This window comes from Callorhinus ursinus, unplaced genomic scaffold, assembly GCF_003265705.2.
Source record: "Callorhinus ursinus isolate GAN/ISIS: 27379988/994484 unplaced genomic scaffold, GSC_fseal_2.0 scaffold11, whole genome shotgun sequence".
NCBI lineage: Eukaryota > Metazoa > Chordata > Mammalia > Carnivora > Otariidae > Callorhinus > Callorhinus ursinus.
In genome coordinates this window covers 26804408-26822615 of record NW_027397073.1, presented here as the reverse complement: position 1 = coordinate 26822615, position 18208 = coordinate 26804408, and the positions used below count along the sequence as shown (strand labels likewise).

The 18208-nt window shown below is 49.4% G+C and overlaps 1 protein-coding gene across 2 annotated transcripts in view; it reads left to right on the top strand.

Moving 5' to 3' along the window:
- The window catches only part of ARK2C (arkadia (RNF111) C-terminal like ring finger ubiquitin ligase 2C), a 131547-nt gene that overhangs the window by 11945 nt on the left and 101394 nt on the right, over positions 1–18208 (top strand). The window contains exon 1 of one of the 2 annotated variants that reach the window (XM_073898260.1): positions 11258–11341. The exons of the other annotated variant lie outside the window; for it this stretch is intronic. Within the exon in view, the coding sequence (XP_073754361.1) occupies positions 11281–11341 (61 nt within the window). The 5' untranslated portion in view covers positions 11258–11280. Of the gene's footprint in view, positions 1–11257; positions 11342–18208 lie in introns of those variants that run through there. 2 annotated transcript variants of the gene reach the window in all.

The following is an 18208-nucleotide window of genomic DNA, read 5'->3' as shown; positions in this document are numbered from 1 at the left end:
ACCACGTCCTGGCCGCCAGGAAATGCTACTGTCCCCGGTACCCTCACCGCCGCTAATTTCCAGGTGTCTCACGGTCCCCTGTCTTCCTGGGCCTGCAGGGACCTGGGACTCATTCGTGCAGCCTTGGATGGAAGTACGTAGCATGAACCTGCTGCCGACCCCTGGCGACAACCCTTCAGACTCCCGTCAGCCATTACTGCTGTGACCTCACTTAGGGGCGGGTCCTCTGGGTCAGATGCCCAAAAGGGTTTAAGAATCCAGGGGTCAGGGAGCGTCAGCCCAGGCAGGGACTCTGAAGAGCACCCGGATGAACGCCTCGCTGTACATGCATGGATGCATGGGCCCCAGAAGGACAGACACAGGAGGTAGGAGCCCCTGGTCACCGGAAGTCTTCCCGCTGAGTGACACTCGTGGGTGATCCCCTTCCTGAGTTGGGGGATGGACTGGCTTTTGTAGACTCTCCCTTCTGGGTCTGAGAGTCCCTGAGCCAAGGCCCCCCACGCAGCCCTTGTCCCTGTGGATGGCAGCTCATTTCCTTCTTCATTCAGTTTGAACACTCCCCATCTGGCTTTGCTTTGGAGCAGTTATTATTTGTAATCAACATCAATTCAGCCCTAATGATGTAACCTGAACACATTGTAGGGTGAAGTCTGGACCACAGCTGCCTCGCAGGGGGACATCCCCAGGTCTGGCTGGCCTCTGACCTCTTCCTACCTCCGTCTGGGCCCATTAGGGGGTAGGGGCTGGGCCTCTGCCCTAAGCCTTTCCCTGTCTTGAGGACCAGCCTGTCAAATCCACCCCTCTGCCAGGCCCAAACGTGCAACTCTTTATCTTTGGAGCCCGACCCAGGGCACCCATACTACCCAGAGAAGCAGAGACAGGGGACCCAGGAGAAGGGAGAAGGAAACAAAAGGCTCTGCTAGTCAATTCCGAGGATGTGGTAAACATACTGAGGAGGGCTGAGCACACACTTCCTGAGCTATGGGAAGACTCAGCTTCTGGAAGGTGGACAGGTCAGAGAGGAGCTGTTGCGTAAATTTACTTGAACATTTACAGCTTTCTCCCAAGGCCACATGTTGAAGCCACTGAACCCAAAGGAGTGAGGGGGCAGTGGTGTTTTAAGGTGCTGTGCCTGATTTGGGGACAAATGTAGAGGGGATGGGCTGGGGAGTCTGGGCCCCTCAAGTTCCACTGGAAAGTGAGGCCAATACCTCCAACAGGGCAAGGGGCCGGCCTGGCCTCTGGGGGTTGGGACATAGAGTGACTGATGCCAGCAACGTGTGGTGTCCTGTGGTGGAGTGACCAGGCCTAGGTGGCAGGCCTGGGTATAAATTTTGCACCCTGGACTTGGACAAAGTGACCTAATTTCTTGGAGCCTCGCCTTCCCTTCTGTGCTCATTGCAGGGAGAGATGAGAAGCATTGTGAGGGGAGGCATGAGGATGCCCCTGGGAGGCTCTGCCCATGGGAGGCTTCAGGCCCCAAAATGCCTCATTGCCACACCCATCTCTTCCCTCAGCGCTGTCCCGGGCCCCATCTCCCAAAGGATGGATCACCTAATACTAACACGGAGTTCACTGTGGGCCCGTCAGACGCTGGCTGCAAAGTCAGAAAGTAGGTTGAAGATCAAAATATTGGCCTGAGAATCTGATTTTTTTTTTTAAAAAGAAAATCCTCAGTTCCTGTTGGATTAGAAATTCTTTTGTTCTCCCTCAGCAGGCCCAGAGCAGCAGAGCCAGAAGGGGAAGTGTTTTTAAAGTCACTCTCTTGCTCAAGATGGCACAGCGGCTCCCCATTGCCAATGGATAGGCATTGAACAGCCACCCGAGCTGAGGTCTGCGGGGTGCTGTGCCAACAGACGCAGCAGAAGCTGCCCTTGGGGCCGACAATCTAGCCATCACAGCTGGGCTTTTCCCAGATAGCCCTCACCATCTGCAGGAGATTTACCAGGGAGGAGGCAGGGCTTGCTATAATGCAGGCTCCTGGGGCCTGCTCTGGGACCTCCTGATCAGACTCTCAGGGGTTGGGACCTTTTAAGCAAGTTCTCCATATGATTCTTATGTACACTGAAGTGTGAGAACCAGCCCCTCAGGACAGTAAATCTAGGGACTGCCCTCTGCCTCCAACATGGGTTTCCACCCCTCACGCAACCCCACCAACCAAGAAGGGAGAATGAGGGAACTAAGGAGTGAGATAAAGTTGTAATGTCCCCCTTGCCTGCAAGGGCAGGCTAAGCCATTCATCCTGTCACACCCAATTTGTTCCAGCCGCCCTTAACATTTGCTGATTACATTCAGGCACATTCCCCCCTGCTCTTCTCTTCCTCATGGCCTCCTGATGTGCATGAAAGTAGTGCCTCTCTTTAGGAACTTAGAACTTACACATTTCCAGAAGCCTGAACAAAGCCTTGCATGCCACCTCTGTCTAATACCCACATAGGCAGGAATCAGTGGTCATGTGGTGGTTTTATACCTGCCTGCACGTGGGAGGAAGTGAGAGAAGGCTATAAAGTAACAATGGCTTCAGCGAGATAGACAGTGAATTCTTTTCCATTTTAAAGAAGTCACGGAGAGGCCATCTGGGGCTTACTGAGTGGCTTTATGCAATCATCCCGTGTCCAGGCTCTTTGAAACTTGCTTCTCCACCAGCTGCATGAGATTCATTATATACTGTCCATTTCATGGTCCTAAATGGCTGCTCTAGCTCCAGCCCTTACAGCCATCTTCCAGGAAGTACAAATGATAAAGAGGAGAAGAAAGAAGAAAGGCTCATCTCTTTGCCTTGGAGAATACTTCCTGGGAGTAGCACATGAACTTTTGCTTTCAGCCCATCAGTCAGAATTTAGTTATGCAGCTATACCTGGCTGCAGAGGAATCTGGGAAATGTAGTCATTATTCCCAGTGGCCATATGTCCAATGAAAAGTCAGACATTGTATGGTAAGGAAAAAGGGGAGAACGTATAATCGGGGCTGCTAGCACTCTGCAGCACCATTGTAGTCTTCCTCAATCTGGGGCATGTTTGCTATGGTGATCCTTACATTTGAATTGATTTATGAATGTATATAATTGCCTTATGTCTAATAAGAATGCAATCAGAGAAAATGTGGAAAAGATAGTAAGAGAATCAGATAATTACAAAGGGAATGAGACTAAAGCATAACTTTTCAGAGACAGATATATGTAATCACTTTGGATTTGGGAGCAGAGGGGCTTGGAAAGCACCTTTGAAATCTGACATCCTCATAAGGGGAGGAGTGCTCATAGAACATTCTTTCCCTGGTTAAAAATGTCAGGGGTGTCCTCTGTTCTTCCTTTACATTCCTACACTTTGGATCAATGTGCTGTTCCTAAGTCTGACTTCCAACCTCAGCTCATTATTTATCCCGCTGATTTCCTAGGCCCTAGAATCTGCCCCCACCCCCGTTCATTCTGTGCATAGATGGATTCCTCTTCTTGATCAGCTCACCCCTCTGCTCAGAAACCTCCAGGGTTCCCCATACCCTACCAAATATATTCTTAATTTCTTCACCAGGCGCGCGCGCGCGCGCACACACACACACACACACACACACACACACACACACACACACACACTGTAGTTTCATCAAATAAAACCCCTCGCTGTTTCCCTGATTCACCGTGTGTCTTGGCTTCTTTGGGGCTCTGCCTAAGCCGGTCAGCACTGGCCTTCCATATGAGGCTTTGCCTGGTTCCACTGGCTCCTGCCACAGAAAAACATGTCTGGGCTTGCTGATGGAGGATGAGAGACATGTGGAGCAGGGCCACCCTGCAACCCCCAGATTGGCCGTTGTGAGAAGCAGAGCCAGTTCAGATGCCTCAGAGCAGAGGGGGGCCGGCCAGCCCGCAGATCTGTGAGAATAAATGCTTACAGGCTTCTTGTGTGCCCCTGTGATTTTACAACTATTTCTTATGTAATATTTTTGCAGCGATTGTTAACTGATCCACCTGATTATGGACATTCAGTGTGAATACCTGCAGCATTTTCAGTGCGTTTTTTAGAGTACTAGTCCCTTCTACCTTCAGTTAGGATTAGGTGTGGCTATGAACACAGAGACCCAAAGAAACTGTGGCTTAAATAAGATCAGAGTTGATTTCTCTCCCTTATGAAGGTCGAGAAGCAGGTAACCCATCATGGTGAACTGGATGGTGAGCTGGAGAAGTCCGTGTTGCTGAGCACTTGATGCAGCAGAGCAGGGACAGTCCGAGGCCCTGCCTGGGAACTGACAATCGGCCCGAGCTTCTGGCCTAGGCCTCTGTCCAATACGAAGAACAAGCACCATTTCCTAACTTGCCCAACCACCAGAAACATCTTTTCGTGCGCCTGCAGAGTACAAGGATGTGTGCTGGCTGTTTGGTTTGTGCTTTATTTTTTACTTTTATTTTTGGAAAAATTTCAACTATAAACTGTACTAGTCAGGGTTCTCCAGAGAAACTGAACCAATAGGATAGATAGAGTGAGGGAGATTTATTATAAGGGTTTGGCTCACGTGGTTATGGAGACTCAGATGTCCCACAGTCTGCCGTCTGTAAACTGGAGACCCAGGAAAGCTGCTGGTGGAGTTCCATTCCAAACCTGAAGGCCTGAGAACCAGGAGAGCCAGTGATGGAGGTCCCAGGCCAAGTCTGAAGGCCCGAGAACGAGGAGCACTGAGGTCTGAGGACAGGAGAAGTTGGATGTCTCAGCTCAAGCAGGAGAACAAATTTGCCCTTCCTCCACCTCTGTGTTCTACTGGAGCCCTCTGTGGATTGGATGATGCCCACCCGCACTGGGGAGAGTATCTCCTTTACTCTGTCTACCAACTCAAATGCCAACCTCTTCCAGAATCACCCTCACAGACGTCCGGAAATAATGTTTCACCAGCTCTCTGGGCATCCCAGTCATGTTGACACACAAAAGTAGAGAGAATCATATAATGAATCCCCATGTGTCTGTCATTCAATTTCAACAGTGACCATCTCAATGCCAACTTAGTTTCACCTATACTCCTCCCCCAGGAGAGGTAAGAACCTTCCAGACTTTATGTATTTATTAAAATAAATACATAAATAATTTTTAAGTGATCTCTACACCCAACGTGGGGCTCGAACTCAGAACCTGAGATCAAGAGTCGCACGCTCCACCAGCTAGGCCAGTCAGGTGCCTCCCAAACGTCGTTTAATATTATCTGCAAAGCATCTGTAAATACAAGGATGCTGTGTGTAAACATAACCACAATACCATTATCCCATCTGAAAAAACCCAATTCCTTAATATCCTAATATACAATGTCCGCATCTCCCAATCATTTTTATAGTTTATTCTAATCATGTTGCACAAAAGTCTAAATGCTGCATTGGTTGATGTATCCCCTCTGTCTCTATAGGTCGCCCCTCTGTCTCCTTTTTTCTGCCTTATCATTCATTTTTTGAAGAAAAGGGTTGGTTTGTCCTGTAGCATTTCCATGATTTAGATTCTCCTCATTGCATCCAATGGTATCTTTTATTTTTATTTATTTATTTGAGAGAGAGCAAGCATGAGTGGGGGGAGGGGAAGAGGGAAAGGGAGAAGCCGACTCCCCGCTGAGCAGGGAGCCAGGACCCTGAGATCATGACCTGAGCTGAAGGCAGATGCTTAACCCGACTGAGCCACCCAGGCGCCCCCAATGATATCTTTTAATATGTTTCTCACTTTCCTGTGCTTCCTATCAATTGGGAATTAAGATCTAGAAGTTTGATTAGGTTCAGGTTCCATTTTCTGAAAAGACGACTTCATAGCGGGCAGGCTGTTCTTCTATTAGGAGACATGTCACTTCCCACTGTCTCTCTTTTCGTGACGTTAACAGCTATCGATGGTCATTGCCTAGAACTATTATTTCACTATGATGATATTCTCATTATATCATTTCTTCTTCATTTATTATCCAATACTTCTGTAAAGAGAAACTTCCCCTCATCAAATATTTCATTAACCTGAAATAGAGTCCATAGAGGAAAGGCAGATGCATGCTGGATTCTATTTACCAGTTGTTTGTTTGCCTGTTTTAAATGATTTCCTGGCATCCTCCAAAACAGCTCTATTTTCTAAGAAAGCCATCCCATAGAATTCCTGCTTCCATCCCTTTCGCCAGGACATAGTCACAGGAGCTCAACTCACTGCCAGGAGGTCTGGGACCTTCAGCCCTCAACCTGGGCAGCCGGGAGCTCAGAGAATTTCCCTATTACCATGGAGAAGGGGATCCGCGGCCCCCAGGCCCCTCTCCGTTCCCTGTCGGCTCATCCCTGGTTAAGGGCTGAGGCAAGCTCCTGGCACACCAGCTCCCGTCAGAGCGCGTGCGCACAACACCTGCGTCCCCGCTCCCGTCCCACCAGCTCCGCCTGCCCCGTGTCCCTGCGCTGTGCACAGAGTAGAGCTCTCTCCTGCGGACTCACTCTTCCCATGCTCTTGTTACTGCCCCCCTTCCTTCCCCTCCCCCCCCTCCCCCTCCCCTCTCTCTCTCTCTCTCTCTCTCTCTCCCCCCCCCCACTCCTCCTCCCTTCCTTCCCCTTCCTTCTCCTTCCCCTCCTTCCCAGCTCCTTCTCCTTCTGCTCCTATGTTTACTTCTGGGCCCAGTTTCATGTTTCGCCTCTCATTTTCTCAGCCTGTTTAGGGACCACTCCTGTCCTGCTCTGTCCTGAAGGATTTCTTGAGACTCAAGCCCACCTTGACTTTGGCCTGACTCATGGTCATCCCTGGTTATGGGCAGCTGTTCTGGGATCCCTCCTTATTTTCTCATGGTTATGCCCTGACTCCCCAGTGTCAGTGCCCCACTGTGCCTCTTCCCGTGCGAGGAGGCTGCATCTGGAACTCTGGCCACGTTTAGCACAGAGGCTGTTGTGACTCCAGTCACGGAGGGGCATTTACTGAAGTCCAGCTGGTTTGCACAGATTTTCAAAGCTGGGTCTACCTGATGCCAGCCCAACCTGGAGAGGAGCAGAAATTCTGTGGTCTGTCTTGGAAAATTGTTCATGTCTACATGGCTGATGTGCTGAATTTGCTTCCATTTGTTGAATAAAATGCAACGGTGGTCATCACCCAGATCTAATATGGGGCTCTTAGAGGAGTAGCTCTCGAAACAGATGCGTCTGGGCCCCAGAAACATGAAGCTCTGTAGAACCCCCTCTGCCGGGTGGCCAAGGTGGAGGCAAAAGAGAGTGAGGAATCCCCGTGTGAGTCAAGGTCCAAGGGGACAATGCTGTTTCTACCTTAGAGGGTCATGTTTCTCCAGTTTGGATCAGGAATTACAGATTGACCTTCACCTTCCATTGTTTAAATATATCTTCCCACTAAGCCTGCAAACTTGCTCTAGGTCTTGACTTTGGCAGGGGGCAGGAAGCACACATAAAGAAAAAACCCCAATGAATGAAATATTTCCACAAATCTTCCTATTCTCAGGAATCTGCTTTATTGTACTTCCGTGGACATTAACTAATGGGAAGAAGGTGGAAAACAGTCATCCTGGCATGATGGAGAACCAGTGGGAAGTAGCAGCAATACTAGGCTATGTGCCAGGAAATAGGGATTCTTGTTCTAACTTAGCCAGGAATGGCGGTGCCCTTGTTCATGACCCCAATTCTGAGCCTCAGTTTCCTTACCCATAAGACAAAGAGATGGGTAAAACAATAATCATATTTCATTCTTGGGGATACACTATATGCCCTGTTTTAATGCTTCCAGAATCTTCCATACTCTTTTCAGACTCCACAGTTATCTTCGCATTTGATACTCACAATACACCTTTAAGGTACTGACAGGGGTTATTATTATTCCCATTACACAGATGGTTGCACTGAGGCTGAGGAATAGTAAACTCCCAAGCTTTCGTTGGTAATGAAACCCCTCCTCCTAATCCAGAATAGTTCCTTCTAAGCAGGAGGCTCATGCCTGTGCCTGAATGTGGGCATATTGGTGAATGTGGGCATCTGTCTGTTATGTTCCTCCGCTGTGTGAGTAAGAAGGGTGCGATTAGTAGTTGGACTCATGATTTCCCTGGGTTTACAGGGAACTCATTGATGTTTGCTTTTGTCGGATGGATGTTCCATGTTATGGTATAATTTACACTGAATGCTTTAACTAGGCGATCATAAATAGTAACAGGAGGGCCAGGGGTAGTAGGCAAGGAGAGATGGACCATTAAAGGGGCAAGAATTCAGAGGTGAATTGTTGGCACTATTGTATGTACTCTGTAAGTACGACTTCACTTGGTCTTCACATTAATTCTATGAGGAAGGTTGCTATAATCATGCCCATTTTACAGATATTGAAACCAAGACCTAGAGAAGTTAAGCAACTCGTCCAAGCTAGTAAGTGGCCGAGCCAGAATGTGAAGCCAGGCAATCTGGTTTCAGAGTTTATAGCCTAACCACTCCGTTGTCAAGGTCAGATTGGGTAGTCATATAAGCCTTTGTGAGCTGCTCTGGTATAAATTCAGATACCAAAAAAAAAAAAAAAAAAAAAGAGAGAGAGAGAGAGAGAATGCCCCACTCAAAGCTACAGGGTTGCAGGGAAAGTGGCACACCATATTTTGCTGATAGTATTGACAATGAGTTTCATCTTTTTGTGAGCAATATGTGGCAAGACCCATAAAGTTTCTCCATATTTGTCAATTTAAGAATGCCAACCCTAGGGTCTCCTGGGTGGCTCAGTTGGTTAAGTGGCTTACTCTTGATTTCCGCCCAGGTCATGATCTCAGGGTCCTGGGATGCCCCCCCCCCCCAATCAGGCTCAGCAGGGAGTCTGAGGATTCTCTCTTTTCCTCTCCCTCTGCCCCTGCTTGTGTGCGTGCTCGCTCTCTCTCTCAAATAAATGAATAAATAAATCTTACAAAAAAGAGTGCCAACCCTAGAAGTTTGTTCTAAGCTTACAGCTCAACAAAAGCAGCAAGCTATAGGCATGAAGCTTATTGTGTGATATCCAGTAATGCAGCAAGTGCAATGCCCAAGAATAGAGCATGATTAAGTAATTTCATAGAACCTTCACTAGCTGGAATACTATGAAAACATTTAAAATGAAAATTATGAAGGTAATTGTGTAGAAGGATGGGGAACTGTCTCTGATAAAATGTTAAGATTAAAACACAGAATAAAAAATATGTAGATTTCGATGACCAATCTGGTCTCTATGCATATTGGCAAAGCCTGAAATAGAACACGAAATACTTCTAGTAGCTAGGTGTTTGTTAAGGTCTTCTTATTTTTTAGGATTTTTATTAGTGGTGACATTATGTTTATCTGACAGATCATGAAAACAGGAAAGAGCTGGTGGCAGAAGCTTGTTGAAATGACCCTCAAGAGGTGGGGTGGGTCTGGTGGGCAGTCCCCCCCGCCCTGACTTCACCCCAGAGTTCTCTGGGGGCAGCCGCAGGTGTCTGGGTGGAAAGAGGTCTGAGAGTTAACGTGTGCTTGGGACGGAGAGAACAGTGTGCCCTGGGTCTGCCTCACCTCGCTCTTGCCGTTCTTTGTCTCAGCTTAGAAGCCACTTTTCTGCGGTCAACCCAGTTGCCACCCCCCACCCCCAAATGGGCTGGGTGCCCCTCCTAGGTGTCCCCTTCCCCAGCACGCTATGCTAAGCTCCATGTCTGCACCTAGCAGGCTTTTGGGTGATGGCATTTATATTGCTGAGGCCCCTCTGCACTACAGGGGTTGGGATGTCAGGGGGCTGGCCCTGCATGGCCCCCTTAATGCCCTGACACAAATGCCTCATGTATTCAATGAATGATCATCTTTTGCCTTGTCTCTAAAATGGGGGGAGCCTGGGTTGTATTAGATTCCTTTTAGCTCATATGCTGTGATTTTACTATCTAATTTTTATCAGACTCATTAAATAAAGGAGCCACCGGGTTTAAAGACACGTCCCAATGTCAGAAGTGTCCTCCATCTTTCCACCTGTGGATGGGCTCCCCAAGCGGACTCTGGCCTGGGTGTGGACTATGAGCGTGGTCTGGGGTCACGCTGGGAATTTTCATAGCACGTGGGCTGAGTGTGCCTGGACACAGCCTTAGCAGTCCACCTGACAACAGGGCTGTGGGGAGTGGGGGGATGCTCTTCACTTCAGTCCTGCCTGTACCTGGCAGACCAGCCACAGGCCACATGTGACGCGGCGGCTCTACCTCCACTGTGAATCCTAGGAGCCTGCTAGCCCTGATGTCATGTGTGCCTTCGGGGCTGAGGAAGTGGGCGTGTCTGTGCACATGGCTGCTTGTGCCCCTGTCAGAGCAGGGCGGAGGGAGGGTGACCAAGTGGCTCTGGGTTTTCTGGGTGAGTGTGTCTCTGTATGGAATCAGTGCACATTACTTCAGTGTATGAGTGGATTTCGATTCAGCAAATAATTATTGTGAGCTTTGTGCTCTGCAAAAGCAACAAAGCGTTGCCACGGGCAGGGAGCCTGGGAGTGTACATATCTGCATTGTGTGTCCCCTCTGTGTGTCTTTGGGAATGTGTTCTTGGCACGTGTCCTGCCTTCACAAGGCTTTTGGTGTGTGCATGTCTGTGTGTCAGTGCCTGGATCCTGTGTGCGGCTGCTCGCTCGCTTTCCACCTTCACTTGTGCCCGCAGTCAGGCTCTGCACGTGCGCCATTCCCCATGCGCACGTCCCCGAGTGACCTGTGCGCGGTGTGCAAGGACCTCCGGGTCGTGTGCACTTGGTGCGCTCGTGCCAGTCTCTCCGCACGCACGAACGCACCTCCACATGTCTGGGTGCACGTCCCCCTCAGTGTGTGCACGTTCCGTGTGCACGCCAACCGTGTCTGTGTGCGGGGCACTTCACGCGCGCGCTCGGGCCTGCGGGCGGCCAGGGACCCGCGCCAGGCTCCACACGCCCCGCGGGGCTGACCTCCTCCCCACCCCCGCGCCGGGCCGCGGGCCTCCGCGATTGGCCGCCCGCGCCCTCGCAGCCGTCACCCCTCCCTCCCCGCCCCCCCCCGCCACCCGCGCGCCCGCGGTCCCCGCTGTCCCCCGCGGTTCCGGCGAGGCCGCGCCGCGCTGCGCTCCGCTCCCATTGGCTGCGCGCGCCTTTGTGTGGCGGCAGCTGCGGCCCCAGCGCCTTTGAATGTCGAGAGGGGCCGGGAAGGGAGCCTTTCCATGGGCCATCTGTCTCCCCGCCAGCCGCCGCCCCACCGCCGCCCGCGCCCCGCGCTCCGCCTCCCGCCCCGGCGGCTCCCGCAGCCGCGCCGCCGCCCGCGCCCGCGCCCCGGAGCCGCGCCACAAAGGGCCCGCGCGCAGCCGCCGCCGCCGCGCGAGGAGCCAGGATGGTCCTGGTCCACGTCGGCTATCTCGTGCTTCCAGTGTTTGGCTCTGTGCGAAACAGAGGTATCGCTTTTTCCTTTCGGGGTCCGCTTCGGAGCGTGGATCGCCGCAGGCACCGGGGCGGGGGCGGGCGCCGCGGGCGGCGGGGGGCTCAGGGCACACCCGTGGGGACGCAGGACGAGGGGTGGCTTCTCCCCTCTCCCTTTTGGGGGACCCCCCAGTGTGGGGGTGGCCGCCCTCGTGGGAGCTTTTGTAGTGAAGTTAGCGTTTGGCGAATTTGGGTCCCTCCCTCCCCAGCCCCATTTTTTATTCTTTGCGGCGGACGCGGTTCCCCCAAATCACAGCCCCTTCCCCTAATACCTAGCCCTGTATGATCGAAAGAAGGAGAGAGATACATGACTGTGTGCGTGCGCGCGCGTGTGTGTATGTGTGTGCAAGCGTACTTGGCTCTCTGTTATTTGGTTTTTTTGAGGCATATGTATGTTTTGTGTTATTTGTGTTTGTATTCCTTCATCTTTTGGTTATCGCTACCGCTGGCTGGTTAGCTGGGATCTGGTATCTGCCCTATCCCGTGCCCCAGCCCCCACCCTCTGGTGGCCACTTGCACGATTTCCCGTCCGGTCCCATCGTTTTCTCCCCTTTAACCCTGTTTTGTATCGCCCTTGTGCTACCTCCCTTCCCCCCCCATTGTCTTTGTATGACAGTTGCATTTATGGATTCAAAATGCTTGGGTGTGTGTATGTGAGCGCGTGTGTCAGGGTGTGTGCGCCTCGGAGTCAGACGTGCACTGCTGTGCACCCCTGGTCCCGGCCGGAGCGGGGTGCCCGGCCCTCGGGTGTTGCGCTGTGTGTGCGGATGAGGTGCGAAGCTGCCCCCACGCCGGGCCTTTGCCCTGGGCAGGCGTTGACAAAGCAGCAGGCCGGCGCCGGCTTTGTTTTTAACTGTGATACATGGGGTGTGTTTGCACGGTCCCCCTTCCCCACATCCCCTTTCCCTTACATTCTGCTCCAACAATAGCTTGGTTTCCCCCTCTCCTCCCCCCCCCACATTTCTTCCATTTTCTTTTAATCAAAAATTCCCACCTCCCAAAGCGAATCCGAGATGCATTTAGATTCATTTTTTTTTTTTTTCTTTTTGTATTCTGCCTCTGGACTCACATTTCTCTTCTTGGAAATGTTTCTGTTACCCTCTCCCACTCCAAGTCTGCTTAAATCCCTGCTGGCTGAGGCCCTCCCCCACTCCCCCCTCCCTCACGCACAGAATGATGTCTTCCCTTTGCGACCAGGGCTGCTCCTTCGAGTCAGAGCAGGGGGTGGGGTCGCGGGGCGAGCGCTTTAGTGCGCCCCAGGGGCCCGATTGGGCAAGAAAATGAAAGCCCGGCCCTCTTTCTTCCAGCCCAGCTGTCCCCAGCCCCACGCCTCTCCCCAGAACCTAAAAGGCAAGGTTGGCCCCCTTAGGCCTGTTTGAACCGCAGTTTTTTTGTGTGATGATAGAATGATGACATTCTGCATTTATCAAATCTTTTTTTTTTCTTCATTGTGTAGCTCAGTGAATGGTCAACTCGCTGCTGTGTGCGCTGTGACCCTTCTGCCTCCGCATTTAGCTGTATTGTGACACCCCTCTTAACCATCTCCTGTCTCCATCTGAGGAAAGCATTGCTATTTAAGCGGCAGTATCCCTATCTCAGGCCGGCCTAGCGGTGGAGGGGGTGTGTATGGAGTAGGTCGGGGCGGGGGCGGGTGAGCGCTCCCTGGAAATGTCAACCCCCTCCCCCAATACACAATTATGTCTTCTTACTTGGCATTTCCTCTTAAAACGGGTGTGGAACATTACACTAGGCAGAAATTCAAAAATGATTAAGAAGGATGTTGAGCCTGAAAGTATAATTATCCTGATTAAATCATTATCATCCTCATTAATACCACAGATCTCTAAATACCATTGCAGGATGCCGATTTTACGTTTTGAAATTCAAATTGCTCAGCTGCCTTTAAATTTCATTTTTAATATGCTCCCCCCCCAACAAGGTCCCCTCCCCGCCCCCCCCAATAAATTCTGCCCCTCAGTCAAAGTTTACTTTCATGGCAAACACGCCCACAGGAAATTCAAGGGCTGAGGGTGAGTTGGGCTGTGGGTAAAATTTAGCACCATGAGATAAGAATTCATGACCTTTCGATAGAGGATACTAATGCTTAACCCAACAAGGTCCTACACCACAATCTTCTTGTAAAACTATTAGATAGCTTGCCAGCTTAAGTCTGTTCTTTTTAGTTTCCATTGTAGTAGTATAGGATGTAGGCCATTTCAGGATAGATGTAGAGAAATAACCATTTTTGTATCTTCATCTTGTTTAGCTGAGTACATTGCACTGTAAATCCCTGTTAAGTGGATTCCTTTTGCCTTGGCTTGGAGGCTCTGGCACCCCATTTCCCACTTACCTGGGTGCCCGTCAGCTAGCTTCTTGGCAGCACCCAGGCATAAGTGAAGAGAGTACATTTAGTCGGAGGCAAAAAATAATAAGCATATGTATATATGTATATGAAAATCTTGAATGAAATGATGGTTGCTGTTACCCCATAGCCTCTGAAAATTTGGTGCAGCAAGGTCCCTGGCTTAAGGGGGAGCCATGGCCATGGTGTCTTAATTGTTTAATTGTACGATGTCAAGAGCATCTTTGGACATCCGCCCTGGCCCTCAGAGCTGCCCCTTTAACAGCCGGCTCCCTTCTGCTGCCTCACCAGCCGGACCTGCTGGAAAACTGCAACAAAACGACCGCAGTAATGTAAGAATAAGGCCCCTACTGCGAGGGTCCTTCCAAAAGAAAGTCCCAAGTGGCTGCCCCAGATTGCCAAATGGCAATCTGAAAAGAAAGAGCAAAAAAAAAAAAAAAAAAAAAAAAAGAAGAAGAAGAAAGAATCCCCAGCAAAATGGTTTTCCATTAAACAGGGATAGTGTGTTCTGCTGTGCTGAATTACTTCCTGTTCTTATTTTGTGGGTAATTTTTTCTGTATCAAATATCCTTTTGGTTGTGTATCTTTTTCACCTTTTCTTGTACTAAAACTAAAGCATGATCTGTATTTTTTTACATCCCCCAGTTGACAATGTACAGCGCTCGGTTAGAGATGTCACCCTGCTGAAACGTACTGTGGTCGTGTAGCCCGGGCCATCTGCTCATTGTACGCTGCTTTTGTTCTGTTGCTCCTTCCGAAGCATGGTGGGCCCAGCCTTTTTTTTTGGTATCGTGTGCATGATGACATTGTTACACACAGAATCCACTAATACTAATATACAATCTCTCAATAAAGAACTAGTTTTCCTATATTAACCTAGTGTGCTTTTTCTCTTGCTGTTTCCCCATTTATTGTCGTATCCTGCTGTTTAGATTTTTTCCCTTGCTTTTCTATCCCCACCCTCACCCACCCACCCACCCACCCCCCACCCCCCCCCCCCCCCATTGTAAGATTCGAGTGAATGCCTTTTTTTTTTTTTTACTTTCCTTTCTTTATTTCCTTTTCCTTTTCCTTTCTTTCTTTCTTTTCTCTTTCTCTTCTTCTTTCCTTTCCTTTCTTTTCTTTTTCTTTCTTTCTTTCTTTTTTTTTTTTTTTTTTTGGTGGTACAGATATGGTGACTTTAATCCCAACTAGTCCGTATCTTTTTACAGTAGACATCTGGGGCCATGGGAAAGGTCAGTTGCCCGGCCACACCGAAACAGCTCAACCGTGTAGAGACAACCCCTATCTTTGGCCACCTGTGCAGCCTGCACATTTCACCATAATTTCTGAGTTAACACGGCACTCGGTTTGTGATGCTGGTGAAGAGGTGGGGATATAACACTTAGGTTGAGAAAAGGGATACTGTTCTTAACTAGCAATCTTGTAGCATTTCAGACTCGCCTGAAAAACCCATTTTTAGTTGTGTTTTAACTTTTCCTTTTACTGTCTCATTGATTTACTGTCCTTATAAACCATGCCGGGGGTAACATGTTACATGTAGTTGAAGCCATGGTCTAGAATTTTAAAGTACCCTCTTCTATGTACATCTTTAAGTTCTTGGGACCTGCAGTGTAAGTTTTGCATTGAGATCCTGCATAAAGAAAATGTTGGGAACAGAAACCAACTCAGACCACCCCCCACATTTATCCCAGGGTCAGCAGCCTGACCTGTTACCGTAGAAATAAGAGGGTCTGTGTCCTCTGTAGGCTGTAAGCCAGTTAAAGCTGATTATAGCCTAGTTCCCGGACAGCTGCCTCATCTGTGGTCCTAGTGCCTCTCTTGAGAAAGAAAGCCAGATCTCTGCCGTTGTCTAAGTGTGTAGGGGTGTGTGTGTGTGTGTGTGTGTGTGTGTGTGTGTGTGTGTGTGTGTGTAGGAGGTGGGGCACAGATCAGGAGGGAAGTCAGGACCTACCCCCAAACTGAATTGGAAGAAGAGCCCTTAACGTGTATCTGTTTTCCATAATAACATTTGAGAAGCCAGTGGAGAGGTATTTTTCCCCCAGAGTGGAACCCAAATTCAAGCATTTGTCAATTACACCTATTCAGTTTCAGCCCAGAACAAGTCTTGCTAAATGAGGCATTTTAGACACGGAGGAAATAGGTTGATTAAAGAAATTCTCAGTTCCTCCAAAGGGTCATCATTTTGGAGCTGTTCTTCCCAGACCATACCTCCTCCTCCCTCCCCCAGGCTGTCTCCCGGGGCCCCTCTGCCCCACCGCTGGCATTCCTTCTCCACGCAGGTGCACCCTGCCTGACCACAGTGCTGCCTTGCCTTCTTTGTGGCTTGGTTGGACTCTCCTCTCCTCCCATTACTGCCCTTTCTGCTCTGGCCCTTTGTTCTTGTGCTCTGCCCAGCCTGGGTGGGAAAGCTGAGCTGATTTACTGTGACACATGGACACACATGGAAGTTCCCAGCGGAGGCTCATGCTGTAGTTGGTGCAAGAAGAGATATGCAGGCCTTCAAGGATTTTTTTTTTCCTTCTCCTCCTCCTTTTTCTTCTTTAATTTCAATTTACACAAAACTTTTAATTTTGTTCCTAGTTTGAGAAAGCAGAAGCAACCATTCTCCAACCCATCTTCAACAGCGGTAAAACTACCCCCCAAAATCAGGTGATGACCCTCGTTTTTGTCCTAGAGAGCAGTGGCTATTATTAGATTGATGTTAACCAGCTCTAAGATTCTACTTCTCTAGATTAGTGTTATATATGTCTGAATTAGTTAATCGATACATTGCAAGGATGGGCTCGTAACCTAGCAATAATATAGAAAGATAGTGGGGTTAATGGGAAGTCATGTTTCAGCAATTTATCAAATGCATACTCTATTTTCACCCAGATTGTCAGAAGAAACACATTCAGATGAAGAAGCCCTTTCCCCCTTGACTGGATGATCCAATCATTACAAAGCCATTGTACTTTGTACCTACTCTCTCAACCATCTGACACATATCCGTTTTAATAACTTTTGACTCCGGGATTTTGGAAAAGCCATCTGTTACTTAGATCCTACACCATAGACTTTCTAGTGAGAAGAAGCACAGCTCTTGTTTACCAGTCTTCTTTTCAAACAAAAGAATTCGTGAAGCTAGCAGCAGATAAGGACCACTTAAATGATGAGTTTTCTTAAATAATAGTTATCCATAAACCAGCCAATACTATGAATCCCTCGAGATTAGGGGAAAAGACCATCAAGGGTCTTGATGCTCCAAGATGCAAGTGACTGAGACTGGGTCACCTCTCTTCGTCTTACAGTTTGCTTACCTCCTGCCCTATCCTTTCCCCCCACATCCTTCCCATCTTTAAATTAAGGTGTCCCACTGGAAAACTTACTGGTTTCCTGCGCTAGGGAAGCAAAACTCCATGCCAGATCCAAGTGCATTGTGAAGCCCCTTTCCTGGCCAGGAGACACAGGCCCCCGACTCCAATTCAGGGTGTGACTCTGGATCTCTCAGTCCTACCTCACTTGGGCTTGCACAAAGGTGCAAGACATTTGTGCCTTAGTTTTTCTGTGGATCTAACTAGCTCTTTAAACATTCCTGGCCTAACATAGTACGAACGTGAATCAGTGTTTATTGGTTTCCAGCAGGGCTTTGCCACAGAGGAGCCAATATATTTCCATGAGAGTTGGGGGAGAGGGGTGGGGACAGCTTGCCTTAGAGAGACTCTAAGGATTTTCTGGATTACTTAAGAACCAAAAGCAAACATTCGTAACCCCACAGCAGAATCCACTTGCAATGCCTGTGACTTCGTGTGTTCAGTCATTCGTTCATCCACTCACTCACTTGTTTATTCATGTAGTTAATGGGTGTTTACTGAATACCTACTTGGGGCCAAGTTAAGGGGGATACGAAAGCAATGTAGGACCTGGGTGTCTGCCCTCCCAAGGGAGGCTTATGCTGAGGTTGGGAGATGAATGCTTAGGAAACCGGATGCTGTCTAAGATGTTCTGTGCCAAAGCACCCAAACGATGGCAGAACATCCAGACTGGGTGAGGTGGAAAGCGCCTGGGGCCATCCGGGGGTTAAGTTCTAGTCCTGTCTTGGCCCGGAAGGGTGAATTTAGACCACTGCTCTGAGCATCATTCAAACAGTGACCATCCTGATACCTGACAAGGGTGTGTTTAGACTATTCAAAGGCACCTGGCATGCAGCAGGTGCCTAGGGCCTGCTAGATGGCTGCCCTCCATCCCCCATAACCCTGGGAATTTATTGGTGAGGGATTAAATAAAGTTTCAGAAACAACCTTGCTGAGGAGGTGGGTTAAGATGTGCTTCAAAGGGTAGTGTGCTTCAGGAGGGAGGAAGAGGGAGAAGGGCTCTAGGTGGGGGTGGAGAAGGAGCGAGACTTTGGCTAAGGCCAAGAGGCTCTGCTGATTTGGCAAGAACAGGAAGTGCATATGAGGAGGGGTGTGTATGTGTGTGTGGGCGTGCATGTGTGTAG